This window comes from Nerophis ophidion, linkage group LG03 (assembly GCF_033978795.1).
Source record: "Nerophis ophidion isolate RoL-2023_Sa linkage group LG03, RoL_Noph_v1.0, whole genome shotgun sequence".
NCBI lineage: Eukaryota > Metazoa > Chordata > Actinopteri > Syngnathiformes > Syngnathidae > Nerophis > Nerophis ophidion.
Window position 1 is genome coordinate 1072849 of NC_084613.1, and position 23592 is coordinate 1096440.

General features: G+C 41.6%; 2 protein-coding genes and 1 long non-coding RNA gene across 3 annotated transcripts in view; 2 read left to right on the plus strand and 1 right to left on the minus strand.

The window, feature by feature from the left end:
• The window catches only part of LOC133548892 (mitogen-activated protein kinase kinase kinase 9-like), a 29194-nt gene extending 27214 nt beyond the window's left edge, over positions 1-1980 (plus strand). Inside the window, exon 11 of the mRNA XM_061893842.1 lies at positions 1389-1980. Coding sequence (XP_061749826.1) covers positions 1389-1837 — 449 coding nt within the window. The 3' untranslated portion in view covers positions 1838-1980. The remainder of the gene's footprint in view (positions 1-1388) is intronic.
• A 4371-nt stretch (positions 1981-6351) lies between these two features.
• On the plus strand, positions 6352-15793 carry LOC133548907 (uncharacterized). Its single transcript, XR_009805999.1, has 5 exons — positions 6352-6397; positions 7348-7467; positions 14210-14287; positions 14848-14949; positions 15036-15793. It is a non-coding gene; the product is annotated as an uncharacterized LOC133548907 (long non-coding RNA).
• LOC133548897 (tetratricopeptide repeat protein 9A-like) lies at positions 15414-23284 on the minus strand. Its single transcript, XM_061893852.1, has 3 exons — positions 22641-23284; positions 17369-17551; positions 15414-16009 (listed from the first exon to the last, which is right to left on the minus strand). Exons 1-3 carry the CDS (start codon positions 23104-23106, stop codon positions 15927-15929), a joined length of 732 nt encoding a protein of 243 aa, XP_061749836.1. The 5' UTR covers positions 23107-23284; the 3' UTR covers positions 15414-15926.
• Between the last annotated feature and the right edge of the window lie 308 nt (positions 23285-23592).

The following is a 23592-nucleotide window of genomic DNA, read 5'->3' on the forward strand; positions in this document are numbered from 1 at the left end:
AGAGTCCAGTCCATAGTGGATCTAACATAATAGTGAGAGTCCAGTCCATAGTGGATCTAACATAATAGTGAGAGTCCAGTCCATAGTGGATCTAACATAATAGTGTGAGAGTCCAGTCCATAGTGGATCTAGCATAATATTGTGAAAGTCCAGTCCATAGTGGATCTAACATAATAGTGAGAGTCCAGTCCATAGTGGATCTAACATAATGGTGAGAGTCCAGTCCATAGTGGATCTAACATAATAGTGTGAAAGTCCAGTCCATAGTGGATCTAACATAATAGTGTGAGAGTCCAGTCTATAGTGGATCTAACATAATAGTGTGAGAGTCCAGTCCATAGTGGATCTAACATAATAGTGAGAGTCCAGTCCATAGTGGATCTAACATAATAGTGAGAGTCCAGTCCATAGTGGATCTAACATAATAGTGTGAGAGTCCAGTCCGTAGTGGATCTAACATAATAGTGTGAGAGTCCAGTCCATAGTGGATCTAGCATAATATTGTGAAAGTCCAGTCCATAGTGGATCTAACATAATAGTGAGAGTCCAGTCCATAGTGGATCCAACATAATAGTGTGAGAGTCCAGTCCATAGTGGATTTAACATAATAGTGTGAGAGTCCAGTCCATAGTGGATCTAACATAATAGTGAGAGTCCAGTCCATAGTGGATCTAACATAATAGTGAGAGTCCAGTCCATAGTGGATCTAACATAATAGTGAGAGTCCAGTCCATAGTGGATCTAACATAATAGTGAGAGTCCAGTCCATAGTGGATCTAACATAATAGTGTGAGAGTCCAGTCCATAGTGGATCTAACATAATAGTTCGGGTGGCATCCTGACCAGATGCCCGAACCACCTCATCTGGCTCCTCTCCATGTGGAAGAGCAGCGGCTTTACTTTGAGTTCCTCCCAGATGGCAGAGCTTCTCACCCCACCACACGGTGGAGGAAACTCATTTGGGCCGCTTGTACCCGTGATCTTGTCCTTTCGGTCATGACCCGAAGCTCATGACCATAGGTGAGGATGGGACAGGTAAATTGAGAGTTTTGCCTTCCGGCTCAGCTCCTTCTTCACCACAACAGATCGATACAGCGTCCACATTACTGAAGACGCCGCACTGATCCGCCTGTTGACCTCACAATCCACTCTTCACCCACTTCTGAACTTTTTCTTTATTATGATAAATTGACTTTTCAGGTGGACAAAGTCCACCATTGTCTCCAGTCTCTCTTTTTCTGCTGCAGTTGATAAAAAGTAAACAACAAATGGGGAGGTTTTAGTGATTTATCTGGCAAGACAATTGTCTAGTCTAGTTGGACTGAAGTCTCAGGGGAGAAGCAATAAATGTTTAGCTCGAGCTATTTTTTGTTTTTGAATCCCAACAGGAAGTTTCCGTGCTTTCCCTGAAGTTCCACGCCTCCCTGATCCAAACCTGGTCTTCCCTCCAACCCCCCGTCGCCGCTGCACCCCCGAGCGCCCCAAGACCTTAGACTTCCTGTCGCGGCCCCGGCCCTCGGCGCGGCCTCCTGGCGGCCGGGGCAACGAACACAACAACCGGGGCAACGAACACAACAACCGGGGCAACGAACACAACAACCGGGGCAACGGCGAGTCCCCCGCCCACACCTCCAGCACGGACACCCCCCCGACGGTGGAATTTGTCGCGGACCCCGCGGGGCTGCGCACCCCTATGGAGGCCCCTGTGCCGTACTCGCCCCGCAGGAAGCAAAACCTGCTGGACGGGCAGGACGAGGGCCAGTGGCGGGACGGGACAACGGCGCTGTGCCGACCCAAAGACTCTGCGTGCCGCTACAAGGCGGGATTCCGGTCCTGAGTGTCCCCCACAAGGGGCTGAGGAAGCGTGATGAATGTACACGACATCTTTGATGCAGGCCTCTTTTTATTAAGAACACTTGACCACTTAGAGCAGCTTGTTTGCATCCAAATAAACCAAAATAAGGCAAATAATCACATTTATTTGGGGTCTAAGGGATTGATTTTTGAAATTGTTTTGTTGACCTCTAAGACACTTTAAATGTGTCTTTTCAGTCTTCTAATTGTCATCATTATTTTTTTTTCCAATACCGTATTTCCTTGAATTGCCGCCGGGGCACTAATTAATTTAAAACCTCTTCTCACTCCGGCACTTACCAAAGGCATGCAGTAAAAATTTGAGTGTGATGTAAGGATACCATCATGAAAAGCACATTTAATAAAAAAAACGTTATTATGGTCTTACCTTTACTTATAAACAAAGTCCATGCGCAGCTCCTTCTGATCAAAAGTATTATCTTGTTTATAGAAGTCTTCCTTATCTTTCTTCAGTTTTAAAAGTCTCTCTGTCTCCATGGAGATCTTCCTTTATTACCTCCTGCTTCGATTGAAAGTCCAGTTTAGAAAACTGCTATCAGTTAGCTCGGCTCCTCACGTGCGTGCGACGACAGAATTATCCTCGGACAACTCCCCCTCCCATTCTGCTCCGTGGGTGATCTCTTTATCCCACCGCTGCCACCATGAAGTGTTATTGTATAAATAATACACTGGGTATTTAGGACTGGAACATGCTTTATTTCAGCCCGGTTGTTTACATAGCCAGCATAGGAGTAGTGGTGTTACATCCTAAAAGGTCTGTCGTGCACCGCCTGCGTCATATCTATCCCAGCACAGATCACGTCACTTGTTGTCACTCCTTCTGCAGCCGAGTAGTCGCAAGAAGGATCACTAGCGCCCTCTACCACCAGGAGGCGGGAGTCATTTAATGACTCATATTTGACACGGTATTGTGATGGTCTCGAGCCGTCGTCTTGCGGGTTCCCAGGACCACCAAGGAAGGACATGGCTTGAGCAGTTTGACTTTGTCTATTTTTAATAAAACCTCAGTCCACGTCACTCTTCCGCTCCTCCTCTCCGCTCGCTCGCCGCCATCTTGGGCCGGGCTCCAGCGTGCCCTGCCTATCTGTCGGACTGTCGGCTCCACAGGTATATTAATAAAACATAGCTGCTTACTGTTTTTTTTAGCATATTCAATAGCTTGGACCTTAAATCCTACTGAATAGCTCTTAATCTTCTTCCCTTTATGCGATTTCAAATGATTGAAATCAGCCTCCTCCATTTTGAAAATGATGACAGGTGAAGTGTCACTCGTGACGTGACGAGTTTGACCCGGTGGAAATACTAAGCATGCGCTAATTATTTTGCGAAGCGAGTTTGACCCGGCAGTAATTCAAGGAAATACGGTAATCGTTTATTTAATTTTTTTTTTTTCCCAGCAATAGTTTCTTCCCCAGGTTAGATTTGTACTGGATTCACAAGACAAATTCAATAGTTTAGGCTTGTTGGGAATTACTTGGCTACATTTGGGGCTCACTTGTGAAAGTGAAACATGCCTTTACTTTTTTTCCCCAAACTAGTTTAATAATACACTGCAATTTTAACATAATTTTGTCAAATGGCCACATTGAGCAGAGAGGAAAAACTGAAACAAATATTTATAACACTATAAATCAACTTTACAATAAAAAATAATATAACTGATCGCTATAGTAGGAAAATACACTATATTGCCAAAAGTATTTGTCCACCTGCCTTGACTCACATATGACCTTGAAGTGTCATCCCATTCCTAACCCATAGGCTTCAATATGACCTTTTGCAGCTATTACAGCTTCAACTCTTCTGGGGAGGCTGTCCACAAGGTTGCTGAGTCTGCTTAAAGGAAATTTCCACCAATTTTTCCAAAAGCAATTGGTCTGATGTTGGTGGAAAAGGCCTGGCTCTCAGTCTCCATTCTAATTCATCCCAAATGTGTTCTATGGGGTTCAGGTCAGGACTCTGTGCAGGCCAGTCAAGTTCATCCACAGCAGACTCTGTCGTCCATGTCTTTATGGACCTTGCGTGGTGCACTGGTGCACAGTCATGTTGGAAGAGGAAGGGGCCCGCTCCAAACTGTTCCCACAAGGTTGGGAGCATTGAATTGTCCAAAATGTTTTGGTATCCTGGAGCATTCAAAGTTACTTTCACTGGAACTAAGGGGCCAAGCCCAACTGCTGAAAAACAACCCCACATCATTATTCCAATTCATGGAAATTTACAGGTAAATACGTCGGCTTTGTTTATGAAGGGAAGGAGAGTATATTAATTTCACACCTAAACTACTTAACCTAGCTAATATGCTAACTTCCTTAGCATATTAGCATTATGTGTATTTTTCTGCATTCCTCTGCAAATAAAAAAACAGGTGAGATAAGATTCTATTCATGCACATTTACAGGTAAATACGTCCGCTTTGTTTATGTCGGGCGGGAGAGTATATTTATACAGACCTGAACTACTTAACCTCGCTAATATGCTAACTTCCTTAGCATATTAGCATTAAGTGTGTATCTTTCTGCATTCCTCAGCAAATAAAACATTTGAGATAAGATCCAATTCATGGAAATTTACAGGTAAATACGTCCGCTTTGTTTATGAAGGGCAGGAGAGTATATTCATTTCACACCTAAACTACTTAACCTAGCTAATATGCTAACTTCCTTAGCATATTAGCATTAAGTGTGTATTTTTCTGCATTCCTCTGCAAATAAAAAAACAGGTGTGATAAGATCCAATTCATGGAAATTTACAGGTAAATACGTCCGCTTTGTTTATATAGGGTAGGAGAATATATTAATTTCACACCTAAACTACTTAACCTCGCTAATATGCTAACTTCCTTAGCATATTAGCATGACGTATGTGTTTTTCTGCTTTCCTCGGCAAATAAAACATTTGAGATAAGATCCAATTCATGGAAATTTACAGGTAAATACGTCCGCTTTGTTTATGAAGGACGGGAGAGTATATTAATTTCACACCTGAACTACTAATCCTAACCAATATGCTAACTTCCTTAGCATATTAGCATTAAGTGTGTATTTTTCTGCATTCCTCTTAAAATAAAAAATAGGTGAGATAAGATTCTATTCATGGAAATTTACAGGTAAATATGTCCGCTTTGTTTATGTCGGGCGGGAGAGTATATTTCTTACAGACCTAAACTACTTAACATCGCTAATATGCTAACTTCCTTAGCATATTAGCATGACGTGTCTGTTTTTCTGCTTTCCTCGGCAAATAAAACATTTGAGATAAGATCCAATTCATGGAAATTTACGGGTAAATACGTCCATTTTGTTTATGAAGGACGGGAGAGTATATTAATTTCACACCTGAACTACTAATCCTAACCAATATGCTAACTTCCTTAGCATGTTAGCATTAAGTGTGTATTTTTCTGCATTCTTCTTCAAACAAAAAAACAGGTGAGATAAGATTCTATTCATGGAAATTTACAGGTAAATACGTCCGCTTTGTTTATGAAGGGTAGGAGAATATATTAATTTCACACCTAAACTACTTAACCTAGTTAATATGCTAACTTCCTTAGCATATTAGCATTATGTGTATTTTTCTGCATTCCTCTGCAAATAAAAAAACAGGTGAGATAAGATTCTATTCATGCACATTTACAGGTAAATACGTCCGCTTTGTTTATGTCGGGCGGGAGAGTATATTTATTACAGACCTAAACTACTTAACCTCGCTAATATGCTAACTTCCTTAGCATATTAGCATTAAGTGTGTATTTTTCTGCATTCCTCAGCAAATAAAACATTTGAGATAAGATCCAATTCATGGAAATTTACAGGTAAATACGTCCGCTTTGTTTATGAAGGGTAGGAGAATATATTAATTTCACACCTAAACTACTTAACCTAGTTAATATGCTAACTTCCTTAGCATATTAGCATTATGTGTATTTTTCTGCATTCCTCTGCAAATAAAAAAACAGGTGAGATAAGATTCTATTCATGCAAATTTACAGGTAAATACGTCCGCTTTGTTTATGTCGGGCGATAGAGTATATTTATTACGGACCTAAACTACTTAACCTCGCTAATATGCTAACTTCCTTAGCATATTAGCATGACGTGTGTGTTTTTCTGCATTCCCCTGCAAATAAAACATTTGAGATAAGATCCAATTCATGGAAATTTACGGGTAAATATGTCCGCTTTGTTTATGAAGGGCGGGAGAGTATATTAATTTCACAGATGAACTACTTATCCTAACCAATATGCTAACTTCCTTAGCATGTTAGCATTAAGTGTGTATTTTTCTGCATTCCTCTTCAAATAAAAAAACAGGTGAGATAAGATTCTATTCATGGAAATTTACAGGTAAATACGTCCGCTTTGTTTATGTCGGGCGATAGAGTATATTTATTACCGACCTAAACTACTTAACCTCGCTAATATGCTAACTTCCTTAGCATATTAGCATGACGTGTGTGTTTTTCTGCATTCCTCGGCAAATAAAACATTTGAGATAAGATCCAATTCATGGAAATTTACAGGTCAATACGTCCGCTTTGTTTATGTCGGGCGGGAGAGTTTATTTATTACAGACCTAAACTACTAAACCTAGCTAATATGCTAACTTCCTTAGCATAAATGAAACATGCTATTTTGTTTAACATCCGACACTCTTTTGCTCCAAAAGTCTTATCTGAAAGTGTACAAAAACATGAGCTCTCAGATAAGCTTGTATTGACTACAAAGACAAATCAGCTTTCACAATTTTGTGTGTTGCGTCCTGAATGTTTGTGTTCATGTTCGGAGGTCGTAGCTTCCACCACATTTTGGAGGAATTCAACTCTTTTGGAAGAAGACGTCATGAGTGTTGATGTTTGTCTGCTACACAATACAATCAAACTGACTGACGTCGTCTTTTGTTGTGCTCGCACCAATTATTGGAATATTAGTCGATTAAAAGGAGAAATATAATTGATGGGCTGCATCGACTGTGCTGGTGGTTTACAATAACACCATCTGCTGGAAGAAAAAAGTCACTACATTTGTCCTGGAATTTAAATAAATAGCGAATATGCTGTATTTTTCCGACTGTAAGGCGCACTTAAAATCCTTTCATTTTCTCAAAACCTGGACAGTGCGCCTTATAAGCCGGTGCTCCTAATGTCAGGAATAATTCTGGTTGTGCTTACCGACCTTGAAGCACATTTGAGACAAGTTGTGTTAGCTCTCACATGCCAGGGAAAGATAAATCTGTAAGTAAACTGTTTAAGGTGGAAATTTGTGGTTCAATTTGATAGTAAGACGTTTATGGAAAAACAAGCGATGTTTTGAGGACTTAAAATGGCTGCCAGTCATATATTTCCACCATCGAAATATTTTCAGCAATCAGAAGTATTTGTTTGATGATAGTATTGTATATTTGGGTAAAGCTAATATTTACATATTGTATATTCCATTTCAGTATGTAGCTTACACATTTGTCACTTGTCAGGACACGGTGCACATTCATCCGTGCGCGGCGTGCGCCACTCCGGCTGCAGCAGGCAGCTGCACTCAATCAGCAATCTGCACACCTGTCGCCGATGAGCAGATATTGTGGAAGTGGATCCCAGTAAGTGATTGGCCGATACATTACAGTCTTTTTCAAAACATCACTTTTGCCTTTAAGACGGGTGTGAGCACCTCTTAGGGCTAGCCTGGTAACGTAAATGTGACTATCACTAGCCTGGTACCATAGTTGTGACTATCACTAGTCTGGTACCATAGTTGTGACTATCACTAGTCTGGTACCATAGTTGTGACTGTCACTAGCCTGGTACCATAGTTGTGACTATCACTAGCCTGGTACCATAGTTGTGACTATCATTAGCCTGGTACCATAGTTGTGACTATCACTCGCCTGGTACCATAGTTGTGACTATCACTAGCCTGGTACCATAGTTGTGACTATCACTAGCCTGGTACCATAGTTGTGACTATCACTAGCCTGGTACCATAGTTGTGACTATCACTAGCCTGGTACCATAGTTGTGACTATCACTAGCCTGGTACCATAGTTGTGACTATCACTAGCCTGGTACCATAGTTGTGACTATCACTAGTCTGGTACCATAGTTGTGACTATCACTAGCCTGGTACCATAGTTGTGACTATCATTAGCCTGGTAACGTAGATGTGACTATCGCTAGCCTGGTACCATAGTTGTGACTATCACTAGCCTGGTAACGTAGATGTGACTATCACTAGCCTGGTAACGTAGATGTGACTATCACTAGCCTGGTACCATAGTTGTGACTATCACTAGCCTGGTACCATAGTTGTGACTATCACTAGCCTGGTACCATAGTTGTGACTATCACTAGCCTGGTACCATAGTTGTGACTATCACTAGCCCGGTACCATAGTTGTGACTATCACTAGCCCGGTACCTTAGTTGTGACTATCACTAGCCCGGTACCTTAGTTGTGACTATCACTAGCCTGGTACCATAGTTGTGACTATCACTAGCCTGGTACCATAGTTGTGACTATCACTAGCCCGGTACCATAGTTATGACTATCACTAGCCTGGTACCATAGTTGTGACTATCACTAGCCTGGTACCATAGTTGTGACTATCACTAGCCTGGTACCATAGTTGTGACTATCACTAGCCTGGTACCATAGTTGTGACTGTCACTAGCCTGGTACCATAGTTGTGACTATCACTAGCCTGGTACCATAGTTGTGACTATCACTAGCCTGGTACCATAGTTGTGACTATCACTAGCCTGGTACCATAGTTGTGACTATCACTAGCCTGGTACCACAGTTGTGACTATCACTGGCCTGGTACCACAGTTGTGACTATCACTAGCCTGGTACCACAGTTGTGACTATCATTAGCCTGGTACCACAGTTGTGACTATCACTAGCCTGGTACCATAGTTGTGACTATCACTAGCCTGGTACCATAGTTGTGACTATCACTAGCCTGGTACCATAGTTGTGACTATCACTAGCCTGGTACCATAGTTGTGACTATCACTAGCCTGGTACCATAGTTGTGACTATCATTAGCCTGGTACCATAGTTGTGACTATCACTAGCCTGGTACCATAGTTGTGACTATCACTAGCCTGGTACCATAGTTGTGACTATCACTAGCCTGGTACCATAGTTGTGACTATCATTAGCCTGGTACCATAGTTGTGACTATCACTAGCTTGGTACCATAGTTGTGACTATCACTAGCCTGGTACCATAGTTGTGACTATCATTAGCCTGGTACCATAGTTGTGACTATCACTAGCCTGGTACCATAGTTGTGACTGTCACTAGCCTGGTACCATAGTTGTGACTATCACTAGCCTGGTACCATAGTTGTGACTATCACTAGCCTGGTACCATAGTTGTGACTATCACTAGCCTGGTACCATAGTTGTGACTATCACTAGCCTGGTACCATAGTTGTGACTATCACTAGCCTGGTACCATAGTTGTGACTATCACTAGCCTGGTACCATAGTTGTGACTATCACTAGCCCGGTACCATAGTTGTGACTATCACTAGCCCGGTACCTTAGTTGTGACTATCACTAGCCCGGTACCTTAGTTGTGACTATCACTAGCCTGGTACCATAGTTGTGACTATCACTAGCCTGGTACCATAGTTGTGACTATCACTAGCCCGGTACCATAGTTATGACTATCACTAGCCCGGTACCATAGTTGTGACTATCACTAGCCTGGTACCATAGTTGTGACTATCACTAGCCTGGTACCATAGTTGTGACTATCACTAGCCTGGTACCATGGTTGTGACTGTCACTAGCCTGGTACCATAGTTGTGACTATCACTAGCTTGGTACCACAGTTGTGACTATCACTGGCCTGGTACCACAGTTGATACTATCACTAGCCTGGTACCACAGTTGTGACTATCATTAGCCTGGTACCACAGTTGTGACTATCACTAGCCTGGTACCATAGTTGTGACTATCACTAGCCTGGTACCATAGTTGTGACTATCACTAGCCTGGTACCATAGTTGTGACTATCACTAGCCTGGTACCATAGTTGTGACTATCATTAGCCTGGTACCATAGTTGTGACTATCACTAGCCTGGTACCATAGTTGTGACTATCACTAGCCTGGTACCATAGTTGTGACTATCACTAGCCTGGTACCATAGTTGTGACTATCACTAGCCTGGTACCATAGTTGTGACTATCACTAGCCTGGTACCATAGTTGTGACTGTCACTAGTCTGGTACCATAGTTGTGACTATCACTAGCCTGGTACCATAGTTGTGACTATCACTAGCCTGGTACCATAGTTGTGACTATCACTAGCCTGGTACCCTAGTTGTGACTATCACTAGCCTGGTACCATAGTTGTGACTATCACTAGCCTGGTACCATAGTTGTGACTATCACTAGCCTGGTACCATAGTTGTGACTATCACTAGCCTGGTACCATAGTTGTGACTATCACTAGCCTGGTACCATAGTTGTGACTATCACTAGCCTGGTACCATAGTTGTGACTATCACTAGCCCGGTACCATAGTTGTGACTATCACTAGCCCGGTACCTTAGTTGTGACTATCACTAGCCCGGTACCTTAGTTGTGACTATCACTAGCCCGGTACCATAGTTGTGACTATCACTAGCCTGGTACCATAGTTGTGACTATCACTAGCCCGGTACCATAGTTATGACTATCACTAGCCTGGTACCATAGTTGTGACTATCACTAGCCTGGTACCATAGTTGTGACTATCACTAGCCTGGTACCATAGTTGTGACTGTCACTAGCCTGGTACCATAGTTGTGACTATCACTAGCCTGGTACCATAGTTGTGACTATCACTATCCTGGTACCATAGTTGTGACTATCACTAGCCTGGTACCACAGTTGTGACTATCACTGGCCTGGTACCACAGTTGTGACTATCACTAGCCTGGTACCACAGTTGTGACTATCATTAGCCTGGTACCACAGTTGTGACTATCACTAGCCTGGTACCATAGTTGTGACTATCACTAGCCTGGTACCATAGTTGTGACTATCACTAGCCTGGTACCATAGTTGTGACTATCACTAGCCTGGTACCATAGTTGTGACTATCACTAGCCTGGTACCATAGTTGTGACTATCATTAGCCTGGTACCATAGTTGTGACTATCACTAGCCTGGTACCATAGTTGTGACTATCACTAGCCTGGTACCATAGTTGTGACTATCACTAGCCTGGTACCATAGTTGTGACTATCATTAGCCTGGTACCATAGTTGTGACTATCACTAGCCTGGTACCATAGTTGTGACTATCACTAGCCTGGTACCATAGTTGTGACTATCATTAGCCTGGTACCATAGTTGTGACTATCACTAGCCTGGTACCATAGTTGTGACTGTCACTAGCCTGGTACCATAGTTGTGACTATCACTAGCCTGGTACCATAGTTGTGACTATCACTAGCCTGGTACCATAGTTGTGACTATCACTAGCCTGGTACCATAGTTGTGACTATCACTAGCCTGGTACCATAGTTGTGACTATCACTAGCCTGGTACCATAGTTGTGACTATCACTAGCCTGGTACCATAGTTGTGACTATCACTAGCCTGGTACCATAGTTGTGACTATCACTAGCCCGGTACCATAGTTGTGACTATCACTAGCCCGGTACCTTAGTTGTGACTATCACTAGCCCGGTACCTTAGTTGTGACTATCACTAGCCTGGTACCATAGTTGTGACTATCACTAGCCTGGTACCATAGTTGTGACTATCACTAGCCCGGTACCATAGTTATGACTATCACTAGCCTGGTACCATAGTTGTGACTATCACTAGCCTGGTACCATAGTTGTGACTATCACTAGCCTGGTACCATAGTTGTGACTATCACTAGCCTGGTACCATAGTTGTGACTGTCACTAGCCTGGTACCATAGTTGTGACTATCACTAGCCTGGTACCATAGTTGTGACTATCACTATCCTGGTACCATAGTTGTGACTATCACTAGCTTGGTACCACAGTTGTGACTATCACTGGCCTGGTACCACAGTTGTGACTATCAGTAGCCTGGTACCACAGTTGTGACTATCATTAGCCTGGTACCACAGTTGTGACTATCACTAGCCTGGTACCATAGTTGTGACTATCACTAGCCTGGTACCATAGTTGTGACTATCACTAGCCTGGTACCATAGTTGTGACTATCACTAGCCTGGTACCATAGTTGTGACTATCATTAGCCTGGTACCATAGTTGTGACTATCACTAGCCTGGTACCATAGTTGTGACTATCACTAGCCTGGTACCATAGTTGTGACTATCACTAGCCTGGTACCATAGTTGTGACTATCACTAGCCTGGTACCATAGTTGTGACTATCATTAGCCTGGTACCATAGTTGTGACTATCACTAGCCTGGTACCATAGTTGTGACTATCACTAGCCTGGTACCATAGTTGTGACTATCATTAGCCTGGTACCATAGTTGTGACTATCACTAGCCTGGTACCATAGTTGTGACTGTCACTAGCCTGGTACCATAGTTGTGACTATCACTAGCCTGGTACCATAGTTGTGACTATCACTAGCCTGGTACCCTAGTTGTGACTATCACTAGCCTGCTACCATAATTGTGACTATCATTAGCCTGGTACCATAGTTGTGACTATCACTAGCCTGGTACCATAGTTGTGACTATCACTAGCCTGGTACCATAGTTGTGACTATCACTAGCCTGGTACCATAGTTGTGACTATCACTAGCCTGGTACCATAGTTGTGACTGTCACTAGTCTGGTACCATAGTTGTGACTATCACTAGCCTGGTACCATAGTTGTGACTATCACTAGCCTGGTACCATAGTTGTGACTATCACTAGCCTGGTAACCTAGTTGTGACTATCACTAGCCTGGTACCATAGTTGTGACTATCACTAGCCTGGTACCATAGTTGTGACTATCACTAGCCTGGTACCATAGGTGTGACTATCACTAGCCTGGTACCATAGGTGTGACTATCACTAGCCTGGTACCATAGTTGTGACTGTCACTAGCCTGGTACCATAGTTGTGACTATCACTAGCCTGGTACCATAGTTGTGACTATCACTAGCCTGGTACCATAGTTGTGACTATCACTAGCCTGGTACCATAGGTGTGACTATCACTAGCCTGGTACCATAGTTGTGACTATCACTAGCCTGGTACCATAGTTGTGACTATCACTAGCCTGGTACCATAGTTGTGACTGTCACTAGTCTGGTACCATAGTTGTGACTATCACTAGCCTGGTACCATAGTTGTGACTATCACTAGCCTGGTACCATAGTTGTGACTATCACTAGCCTGGTACCATAGTTGTGATTATCACTAGCCTGGTACCCTAGTTGTGACTATCACTAGCCTGGTACCATAGTTGTGACTATCACGAGCCTGGTACCATAGTTGTGACTATCACTAGCCTGGTACCATAGTTGTGACTATCACTAGCCTGGTACCATAGTTGTGACTATCACTAGCCTGGTACCATAGGTGTGACTATCACTAGCCTGGTACCATAGTTGTGACTATCACTAGCCTGGTACCATAGTTGTGACTATCACTAGCCTGGTACCATAGTTGTGACTGTCACTAGTCTGGTACCATAGTTGTGACTATCACTAGCCTGGTACCATAGTTGTGACTATCACTAGCCTGGTACCATAGTTGTGACTATCACTAGCCTGGTACCATAGTTGTGATTATCACTAGCCTGGTACCCTAGTTGTGACTATCACTAGCCTGGTACCATAGTTGTGACTATCACGAGCCTGGTACCATAGTTGTGACTATCACTAGCCTGGTACCATAGTTGTGACTATCACTAGCCTGGTACCATAGTTGTGACTATCACTAGCCTGGTACCATAGTTGTGATTATCACTAGCCTGGTACCCTAGTTGTGACTATCACTAGCCTGGTACCATAGTTGTGACTATCACGAGCCCGGTACCATAGTTGTGACTATCACTAGCCTGGTACCATAGTTGTGACTATCACTAGCCTGGTAAAAATCGGCACTTCTTCTTATGATTGAAATGCTTCCCTTAGGCTTGTCCCTGACAGTTTTGTTTTGTTTTAGTTTTTCCTCTGTGTATGTCTTTGTTTTCTGTCAGCGCTTTATTTTGGTAATTTCCTCCTTTTCTCCCTGAGCGCTGTTTCCCCTCAGGTGCGACTGATTGGCACCTGGCCACACCTGGTGTCAATCAGCCTAATCCTATTTAAACCTGCTTTGTCCTCCGGTCAGAGTTGGATTATTGTCATTATGACTTCTCGTTGTCTTATGCCGTGGACTGCTTTCTGTCTCCAGTTCTCCCTGGTTCCTCGTCGCTTGTGAGCTGTTCCTTGGTTCGATTCTTGTTCCTGCCACCTGTCTCCTGTTTTTCTGGTTTGTGTTTTGCCTTCCATTTTTATATTTTTGGACATTAAATTATGTTTTCTTGCTCAATGCCTGCCATCATTTCTGCATCTTGGGCTTCGTCACAAACTCAACCTGACAGCTTCTGTTCATTTGTGTTACTATTATTGATGTGAGTGGCCCAAGATAGTCTTTCATCTATTGTAACTCCCAGCAATCTGGCCTCTTATATATATATATATATATATATATATATATATATATATATATATATATATATATATATATATATTATTTGTAAAAAGCACTTTACATAAAGCAGTCAACCTCTAAGTGCTACAGTGTATTAAAAAAAGATAATAAAAATAGATAATTACAAATAAATAAAAGACTTAGAAAAAAAAAAAGAACTTGCTTAAAAGCTAGAACTAGTATGCATATATCTATATAAAAAAAAGGCTTTTTTTTTTTTTTTAAAGAGTTTTTGAGCCTTTTTTAAAAGCATCCACAGTCTGTGGTGTCCTGAGGTGGTCAGGGAGCGGCGAAGCAGAAAGCCCGGTCTCCTATTGTTCATAGCTTTGTCCTCGCAGATGGAGGAGGTTAACCTGTCCGGAGCGGAGGTGTCGTGTGGAGGATTTGAGTTCTTTGAGGTAGAGTGTTCTGGGCCAGAACATAGTTTCCTGTTTTGTACAGTAAGCCAACTCGTAACAAGCTCTATGCTTTCTGTGTTTTCTCCCCTTTCCGTGTTCATTTTGTCTCGTGTCCCTTGTCGTTCCAGCAGCATTTCCTCCGTTGCCGCGTTACGAGCTGTGTGTCTCGTCTCCCTGTAGTCCCTCTGGTTCCCGAACTGCCTCTTGGATCTCGACCTCCCACCTGGATACGGATTTTTACGCCCCTCACCTGCCCTGGACCTCCGAGCTTGCCTTGCCCCCTTGGACTTCCGCACTTCGCTCAACACTCCAGGTAACACACTGCAGCTCATCTTTTAAAGACCAAAGTAGAGAAGCTAGATGGATGAATCTGCTTTGGAACTTTATTGGAAGGTCTTGGATTGTTCGATGTCTGCCAAGCTGGATCACCTGGACACACATGGGGAGGGCAGAAGGGTCTCGTTTGCTCCTTAATGGCTGACTAGTTCAAGGAAGCAAATGAAACCTTTTGTTGAGCTTGTTTATTTACATCAGCGATCTCTCTATTAGCTGGAAAAAATCATAAAGCATCACAAAAACAACACAAATGTTCATAAATACACTTTCTATGTACACGCTGTCATATGTTTCGGAAATTACTCAAATTGTGCTCACTTTTATGCCAGCAAAAACAGTGTGTGTGTGTGTGTGTGTGTGTGTGTGTGTGTGTGTGTGTGTGTGTCATATTAGAGTTGTGTTGTTGTGCAATGTGTGGAGTACTCTTGTGTTTGTGTAAAGCTGTACTTTGCAGAGTGTAGTCGTGCACGTTGTCATACTGGCAGTGATATTTCATCAGTTAAATGGCTTGAAGCACACACACACACACAGACACACACACACACACACACACACACACACACACACATGAATTATGAGGTGATCCGCCGTGCGAGGCGAAGAGAAAAAGGTGAGATTGGCGCCAGGACGAGAGTGGGCGGCACACAGTGAGAGGCGGGACAGGAAGTGGGAGGTCAAAGGTCTTATGTGGTGTCCTTCTTTTCTCTTTGAGCGTTGCGGCGAATCTTCATCTCCGTCAGCTGGATGTACCGAATGACGTTAGTGTCTGCAACACAAACAACGGCGCTCACTTCCTGCTCGGACAGGAAACACCAATGTACTCAATTCGTTATTGTTTGCGCCCCTAAATAAAAAACACGTAGCGCTTTATGGCCGAGTCATTGTTCTTGACTTTCTTTGGTAAAGTACAAAAAAAGGTATTATATTATATTATTCATATAATAGTATAATAATAATAATATAAATGATTTATTTATATTATCATTATTATTATTATGGTATGTATAGATTTTTGTCATATTATTATGACAAAAAATATACCAATACATTATAATACTGATGTCATATAATATATTAATAATAATATACATTATTTAATTTCATTATTGTTATTATATTTGTGTCTGATAATCCTGATCATTATCATAATAGTACTAATAATGATAATAACAATAATGATAATAATAATAGTGATCATTACAGTAGTAATCATAACAATCATAATAGTATAATAATATTAACAATAATATTAATAAGCATACCACTAAAAATCGTAATATAAGTTTATAATTATAATAATATAACTGTATTAATAGTATAATAATAATAATAATAATATGAATATAATACCTGTAGTAATAATAATAGTATGTAATAATAATACAAAAAATATTGATAAATATGATTGTAATAATTACATAATATTTGCAATAAATAATAGCAATCGTAACAATCATAATAATGATAATAATGATGACAATAGTCATGGTAATAATCATGAAAATATAATTATAATAATATTTATAATAATAATGATGATAATATAATAATAACAACAATAATCATAATCTAATAATCATAATAATATAATAGTAGTAGTAATAAGAGTAACAGTGATAACAATAACAGTAGTATAATAGTTATAGTTATAAATAACGATGAGGATAATAATAATAGTAATCATAATAATGATGTAAGAATAGCAATAATATTCGTAGTAATGATAATTAAAATGGTGTATGCAATATATAATATATAATCATAATATATCAGAATACAATTAGTACAGTAATAATATTAATATAATAATAGTAAAAATCATGAGAATAATAAAAACTGTAATGATAATTCTAATAACCATAACAACAATAAATTAATTTATGATAATAATTTCAAAAATATTAATCATAATGTTAATAATTCAAATAATAATTACAACAATAATTGTATAACAAAATATAAAAACTATGAAAATAGGAAAACAATAATGATATAATGATACAATGATGATGATAACAAGAATAGTAATAATAATAACAAATCATTCCTCAAGGACAGCATCTGAAGTGTGTTAGTCGAGCACAGTTCAGGTGGACTTGAGTCAGTAAGTCGGCGGCGCTCTCACCTGAAGGCTCCTGCTTGTGCGACTCCTTCAGGTAGTGCAGCGCCTTCTGGAAGTCTCCCAGGTGGTAGTAAGCCACGCCCGAGCGGTACAAGGCCTTGAAGTTCTTGCCCTCCTTGTGCAGCACCTTCAGGCAGTACTCCTTCACGCGCTCGTAGTTCACCAGCTCCATCTGCAGGAGGCAAGCTGCAGCCGGGGACACCACACAGGTGGACTCAGGTATGGCCACACCCACAGGAAGTCCACTCCTTCTCTCTACCAGCTGTCACTATTTGTCAGGTCAGAGGTCATGCACTGCAATGTGCATACTGTGTGTATATATATATATATATATATATATATATATATATATATATATATATATATATATATACAAACCCTGTTTCCATATGAGTTGGGAAATGGTGTTAGATGTAAATATAAACAGAATACAATGATTTGCAAATCCTTTTCAAGCCATATTCAGTTGAATATGCTACAAAGACAACATATTTCATGTTCAAACTCATAAACTTTTGTTTTTTTTGCAAATAATCATTAACTTTAGAATTTGATGCCAGCAACACGTGACAAAGAAGTTGGGAAAGGTGGCAATAAATACTGACAAAGTTGAGGAATGCTCATCAAACACTTATCTGGAACATCCCACAGGTGTGCAGGCTAATTGGGAACAGGTGGGTGCCATGATTGGGTATAAAAGAAGCTTCCATGAAATGCTCAGTCTTTCACAAGAAAGGATGGGGCGAGGTACACCCCTTTGTCCACAACTGTGTGAGCAAATAGTCAAACAGTTTAAGAACAACCTTTCTCAAAGTGACATTGCAAGAAATTTAGGGATTTCAACATCTACGCTCCATAATATCATCAAAAGGTTCAGAGAATCTGGAGAAATCACTCCACGTAAGCGGCATGGCCGGAAACCAACATTGAATGACCGTGACCTTCCATCCCTCAGACGGCACTGTATCAAAAACCCACATCAATCTCTAAAGGATATCACCACATTGGCTCAGGAACACTTCAGAAAACCACTGTCACTAAATACAGTTTGTCGCTACATCTGTAAGTGCAAGTTAAAGCTCTACTATGCAAAGCAAAAGTCATTTATCAACAACATCCAGAAACACCGCCGGCTTCTCTGGGCCCGAGATCGTCTAAGATGGACTGATGCAAAGTGGAAAAGTGTTCTGTGGTCTAAGGAGTCCACATTTCAAATTGTTTTTGGAAATATTCCACATCGTGTCATCCGGACCAAAGGCGAAGCGAACCATCCAGACTGTTGAAAAGCCAGCATGTGTGATGGTATGGGGGTGCATTAGTGCCCAAGGCATGGGTAACTTACACATCTGTGAAGGCACCATTAATGCTGAAAGCAACATACAGGTTTTGGAACAACATATGCTGCCATCTGATGGACGCCCCTGCTTATTTCAGCAAGACAATGCCAAGCCACATTCAGCATGTGTTACAACAGCGTGGCTTCGTAAAAAAAAATGTGCGGGTACTTTGATTTCATGTAATTGTAGCTGAGATAGGCACCAGCACCCCCCGTGACCCCAAAGGGAATAAGCAGCAGAAAATGGATGGATGGATGGATGATTACAATGTAATGTAATGTAATTTAATTAAATAACATGCAATTCCTTGTAATTTAAAATATGTCATGTAATAGAATACAATCTAATGTCATGTAATTCCATGTAATTTAATTGAATAACATGCAATTCCTGGTAATGTCATTGAATGTAAACAAATACAATGTCATGTAATTTAGTTTCATGTAATTGATTACAGTGTAATGTCATGTAATCGAATACAATGTAATGCAATGTCATTTCATGTCATGTAATCGAATACAAGATCATGCCATGTCATGTAATAGAATACAATCTAATGTCATTTAATTGAGTAAAATGTCATGTCATTTAGTTTCATGTAATTAATTACAATGTAATGTCATGTAATCGAATACAATGTAATGCAATGTCCATCCATCCATCCATCCATTTCTACCACTTGTCCTGTTCGGGGCAATGTCATGTCATGTAATCATTTACAGTATCCTGTCATGTCATTTTATTTCATGTCATGCAATAGAATACAACGTCATGTATTGTAATAGATTACAATGTCATGTCATTTAAAGGAATAACATGTCATTAGAATAATGAAATATAATGTGATGTCGGGAAATGGATGCCGTGTGCAGTAAGTGGTGTGATGTGATGTAATAGATTACATTGGGAGTACCTGCAAGGCTATTGTAACACTCCAGCTCGGCGTTCTCCATGTGATGTGATGTAATAGATTACATGGTGAGATGTAATAGATTACATGGTAAGTACCTGCGAGGCTATTGTAACACTCCAGCTCGGAGTTCTCCATGTGATGTGATGTAATAGATTACATTGTGTGATGTAATAGATTACATGGTGAGATGTAATAGATTACATGGTAAGTACCTGCGAGACTATTGTAACACTCCAGCTCAGCGTTCTCCATGTGATGTGATGTAATAGATTACATGGTAAGTACCTGCGAGACTATTGTAACACTCCAGCTCGGCGTTCTCCATGTGATGTGATGTAATAGATTACATGGTAAGTACCTGCGAGACTATTGTAACACTCCAGCTCGGCGTTCTCCATGTGATGTGATGTAATAGATTACATGGTAAGTACCTGCGAGACTATTGTAACACTCCAGCTCGGCGTTCTCCATGTGATGTGATGTAATAGATTACATGGTGAGATGTAATAGATTACATGGTGAGATGTAATAGATTACAATGTAAGTACCTGCAAGGCTATTGTAACACTCCAGCTCGGCGTTCTCCATGTGATGTGATGTAATAGATTACATGGTGAGATGTAATAGATTACAATGTAAGTACCTGCGAGGCTATTGTAACACTCCAGCTCGGCGTTCTCCATGTGATGTGATGTAATAGATTACATTGTGTGATGTAATAGATTACATTGTGCGATGTAATAGATTACATTGTGCGATGTAATAGATTACATTGTGCGATGTAATAGATTACATTGTGTGATGTAATAGGTTACATTGTGTGATGTAATAGATTACATGGTAAGTACCTGCGAGGCTATTGTAACACTCCAGCTCGGCGTTCTCCATGTGATGTGATGTAATAGATTACATGGTGAGATGTAATAGATTACATGCTAAGTACCTGCGAGGCTATTGTAACACTCCAGCTCGGAGTTCTCCATGTGATGTGATGTAATAGATTACATGGTAAGTACCTGCGAGACTATTGTAACACTCCAGCTCAGCGTTCTCCATGTGATGTGATGTAATAGATTACATGGTAAGTACCTGCGAGACTATTGTAACACTCCAGCTCGGCGTTCTCCATGTGATGTGATGTAATAGATTACATGGTAAGTACCTGCGAGACTATTGTAACACTCCAGCTCGGCGTTCTCCATGTGATGTGATGTAATAGATTACATGGTAAGTACCTGCGAGACTATTGTAACACTCCAGCTCGGCGTTCTCCATGTGATGTGATGTAATAGATTACATGGTGAGATGTAATAGATTACATGGTGAGATGTAATAGATTACAATGTAAGTACCTGCAAGGCTATTGTAACACTCCAGCTCGGCGTTCTCCATGTGATGTGATGTAATAGATTACATGGTGAGATGTAATAGATTACAATGTAAGTACCTGCAAGGCTATTGTAACACTCCAGCTCGGCGTTCTCCATGTGATGTGATGTAATAGATTACATTGTGTGATGTAATAGATTACATTGTGCGATGTAATAGATTACATTGTGCGATGTAATAGATTACATTGTGTGATGTAATAGGTTACATTGTGTGATGTAATAGATTACATGGTAAGTACCTGCGAGGCTATTGTAACACTCCAGCTCGGCGTTCTCCATGTGATGTGATGTAATAGATTACATTGTGTGATGTAATAGATTACACTGTGAGTACCTGCGAGACTATTGTAACACTCCAGCTCGGCGTTCTCCATGTGATGTGATGTAATAGATTACACTGTGAGTACCTGCGAGACTATTGTAACACTCCAGCTCGGCGTTCTCCATGTGATGTGATGTAATAGATTACACTGTGAGTACCTGCGAGACTATTGTAACACTCCAGCTCGGCGTTCTCCATGTGATGTGATGTAATAGATTACATGGTGAGATGTAATAGATTACATGGTAAGTACCTGCGAGACTATTGTAACACTCCAGCTCGGCGTTCTCCATGTGATGTGATGTAATAGATTACACTGTTAGTACCTGCGAGACTATTGTAACACTCCAGCTCGGCGTTCTCCATGTGATGAGATGTAATAGATTACATGGTAAGTACCTGCGAGACTATTGTAACACTCCAGCTCGGCGTTCTCCATGTGATGAGATGTAATAGATTACATGGTGAGATGTAATAGATTACATGGTAAGTACCTGCGAGACTATTGTAACACTCCAGCTCGGCGTTCTCCATGTGATGTGATGTAATAGATTACATGCTAAGTACCTGCGAGACTATTGTAACACTCCAGCTCGGCGTTCTCCATGTGATGTGATGTAATAGATTACATGGTGAGATGTAATAGATTACATGGTAAGTACCTGCGAGACTATTGTAACACTCCAGCTCGGCGTTCTCCATGTGATGTGATGTAATAGATTACACTGTTAGTACCTGCGAGACTATTGTAACACTCCAGCTCGGCGTTCTCCATGTGATGTGATGTAATAGATTACATGGTGAGATGTAATAGATTACATGGTAAGTACCTGCGAGACTATTGTAACACTCCAGCTCGGCGTTCTCCATGTGATGTGATGTAATAGATTACATGGTGAGATGTAATAGATTACACTGTTAGTACCTGCGAGACTATTGTAACACTCCAGCTCGGCGTTCTCCATGTGATGAGATGTAATAGATTACATGGTAAGTACCTGCGAGACTATTGTAACACTCCAGCTCGGCGTTCTCCATGTGATGAGATGTAATAGATTACATGGTGAGATGTAATAGATTACATGGTAAGTACCTGCGAGACTATTGTAACACTCCAGCTCGGCGTTCTCCATGTGATGTGATGTAATAGATTACATGGTAAGTACCTGCGAGACTATTGTAACACTCCAGCTCGGCGTTCTCCATGTGATGTGATGTAATAGATTACATGGTGAGTACCTGCGAGACTATTGTAACACTCCAGCTCGGCGTTCTCCATGTGATGTGATGTAATAGATTACATGGTGAGTACCTGCGAGACTATTGTAACACTCCAGCTCGGCGTTCTCCATGGCTCCTTGCTGCTCCTCCGTCAGCGGGCCGGACTTGCAGAAGGCGGCCAGGAGAGGAGACGGGGACTTGGCTCCCGCTCCGTCCGGGTCCCCCAGCACCCTGCACAGGCCCTTCATCTCCAGCAGCGCCCGGTGATATTTGCCGATGGCCTCCCGGTACTTCTTGTCCTTGTAACACTGGCTGCCCTGGCACTTGAAGTCCAGAGCCCGCTTCACCACGTCGGCGGGCTCGCTGTGGCCGGCCTGCTTCAGCATGGTGCCGCCCTGCTGCTGCCGCTGTTGATGCTGCTGCTGCTGCCGGACATCTCTGCTCCGACCGCCGCCGCCGGTGGGTGTCTGCCTCGGGGGGCCGCCCCCGCTGCCTGCCTCCGCCCTGTTGGGGCCGCCGGCGTCGTGCGCGGCCTGGATCACACTCATGTTGGACATAGTCCGTCACCGTCCGGAGTCCTCCTCACTGCATCGTCTGCTGGTTCCAGTCCGAGTCCGAGTCCGAGTACATTCTACGGGAACGACTAGCGCGGATCCTGCAGCCTCCTCTTTTGGTGCAAAGCTGCCAGATGATGCGCACCGTGAGGCTCTCGTCCATTGGCGGAGGAACTACACACGTCCTCCCGGGGTGTCCTTCCGCGGGAACACCACCGATGTGGTTCTATGATCACAACATGTTTATAGGACATGTTTAGTTCTACAAACCCTGTTTCCATATGGGTTGGGAAATTGTGTTCGATGTAAATATAAACAGAATACAATGATTTGCAAATCCTTTTCAAGCCATATTCAGTTGAATATGCTACAAAGACAACATATTTGATGTTCAAACTCATAAACTTTATTTTTTTTGCAAATAATAATTGACTTAGAATTTCATGACTGCAACGAGTGCCAAAGTAGTTGGGAAAGGGCATGTTCACC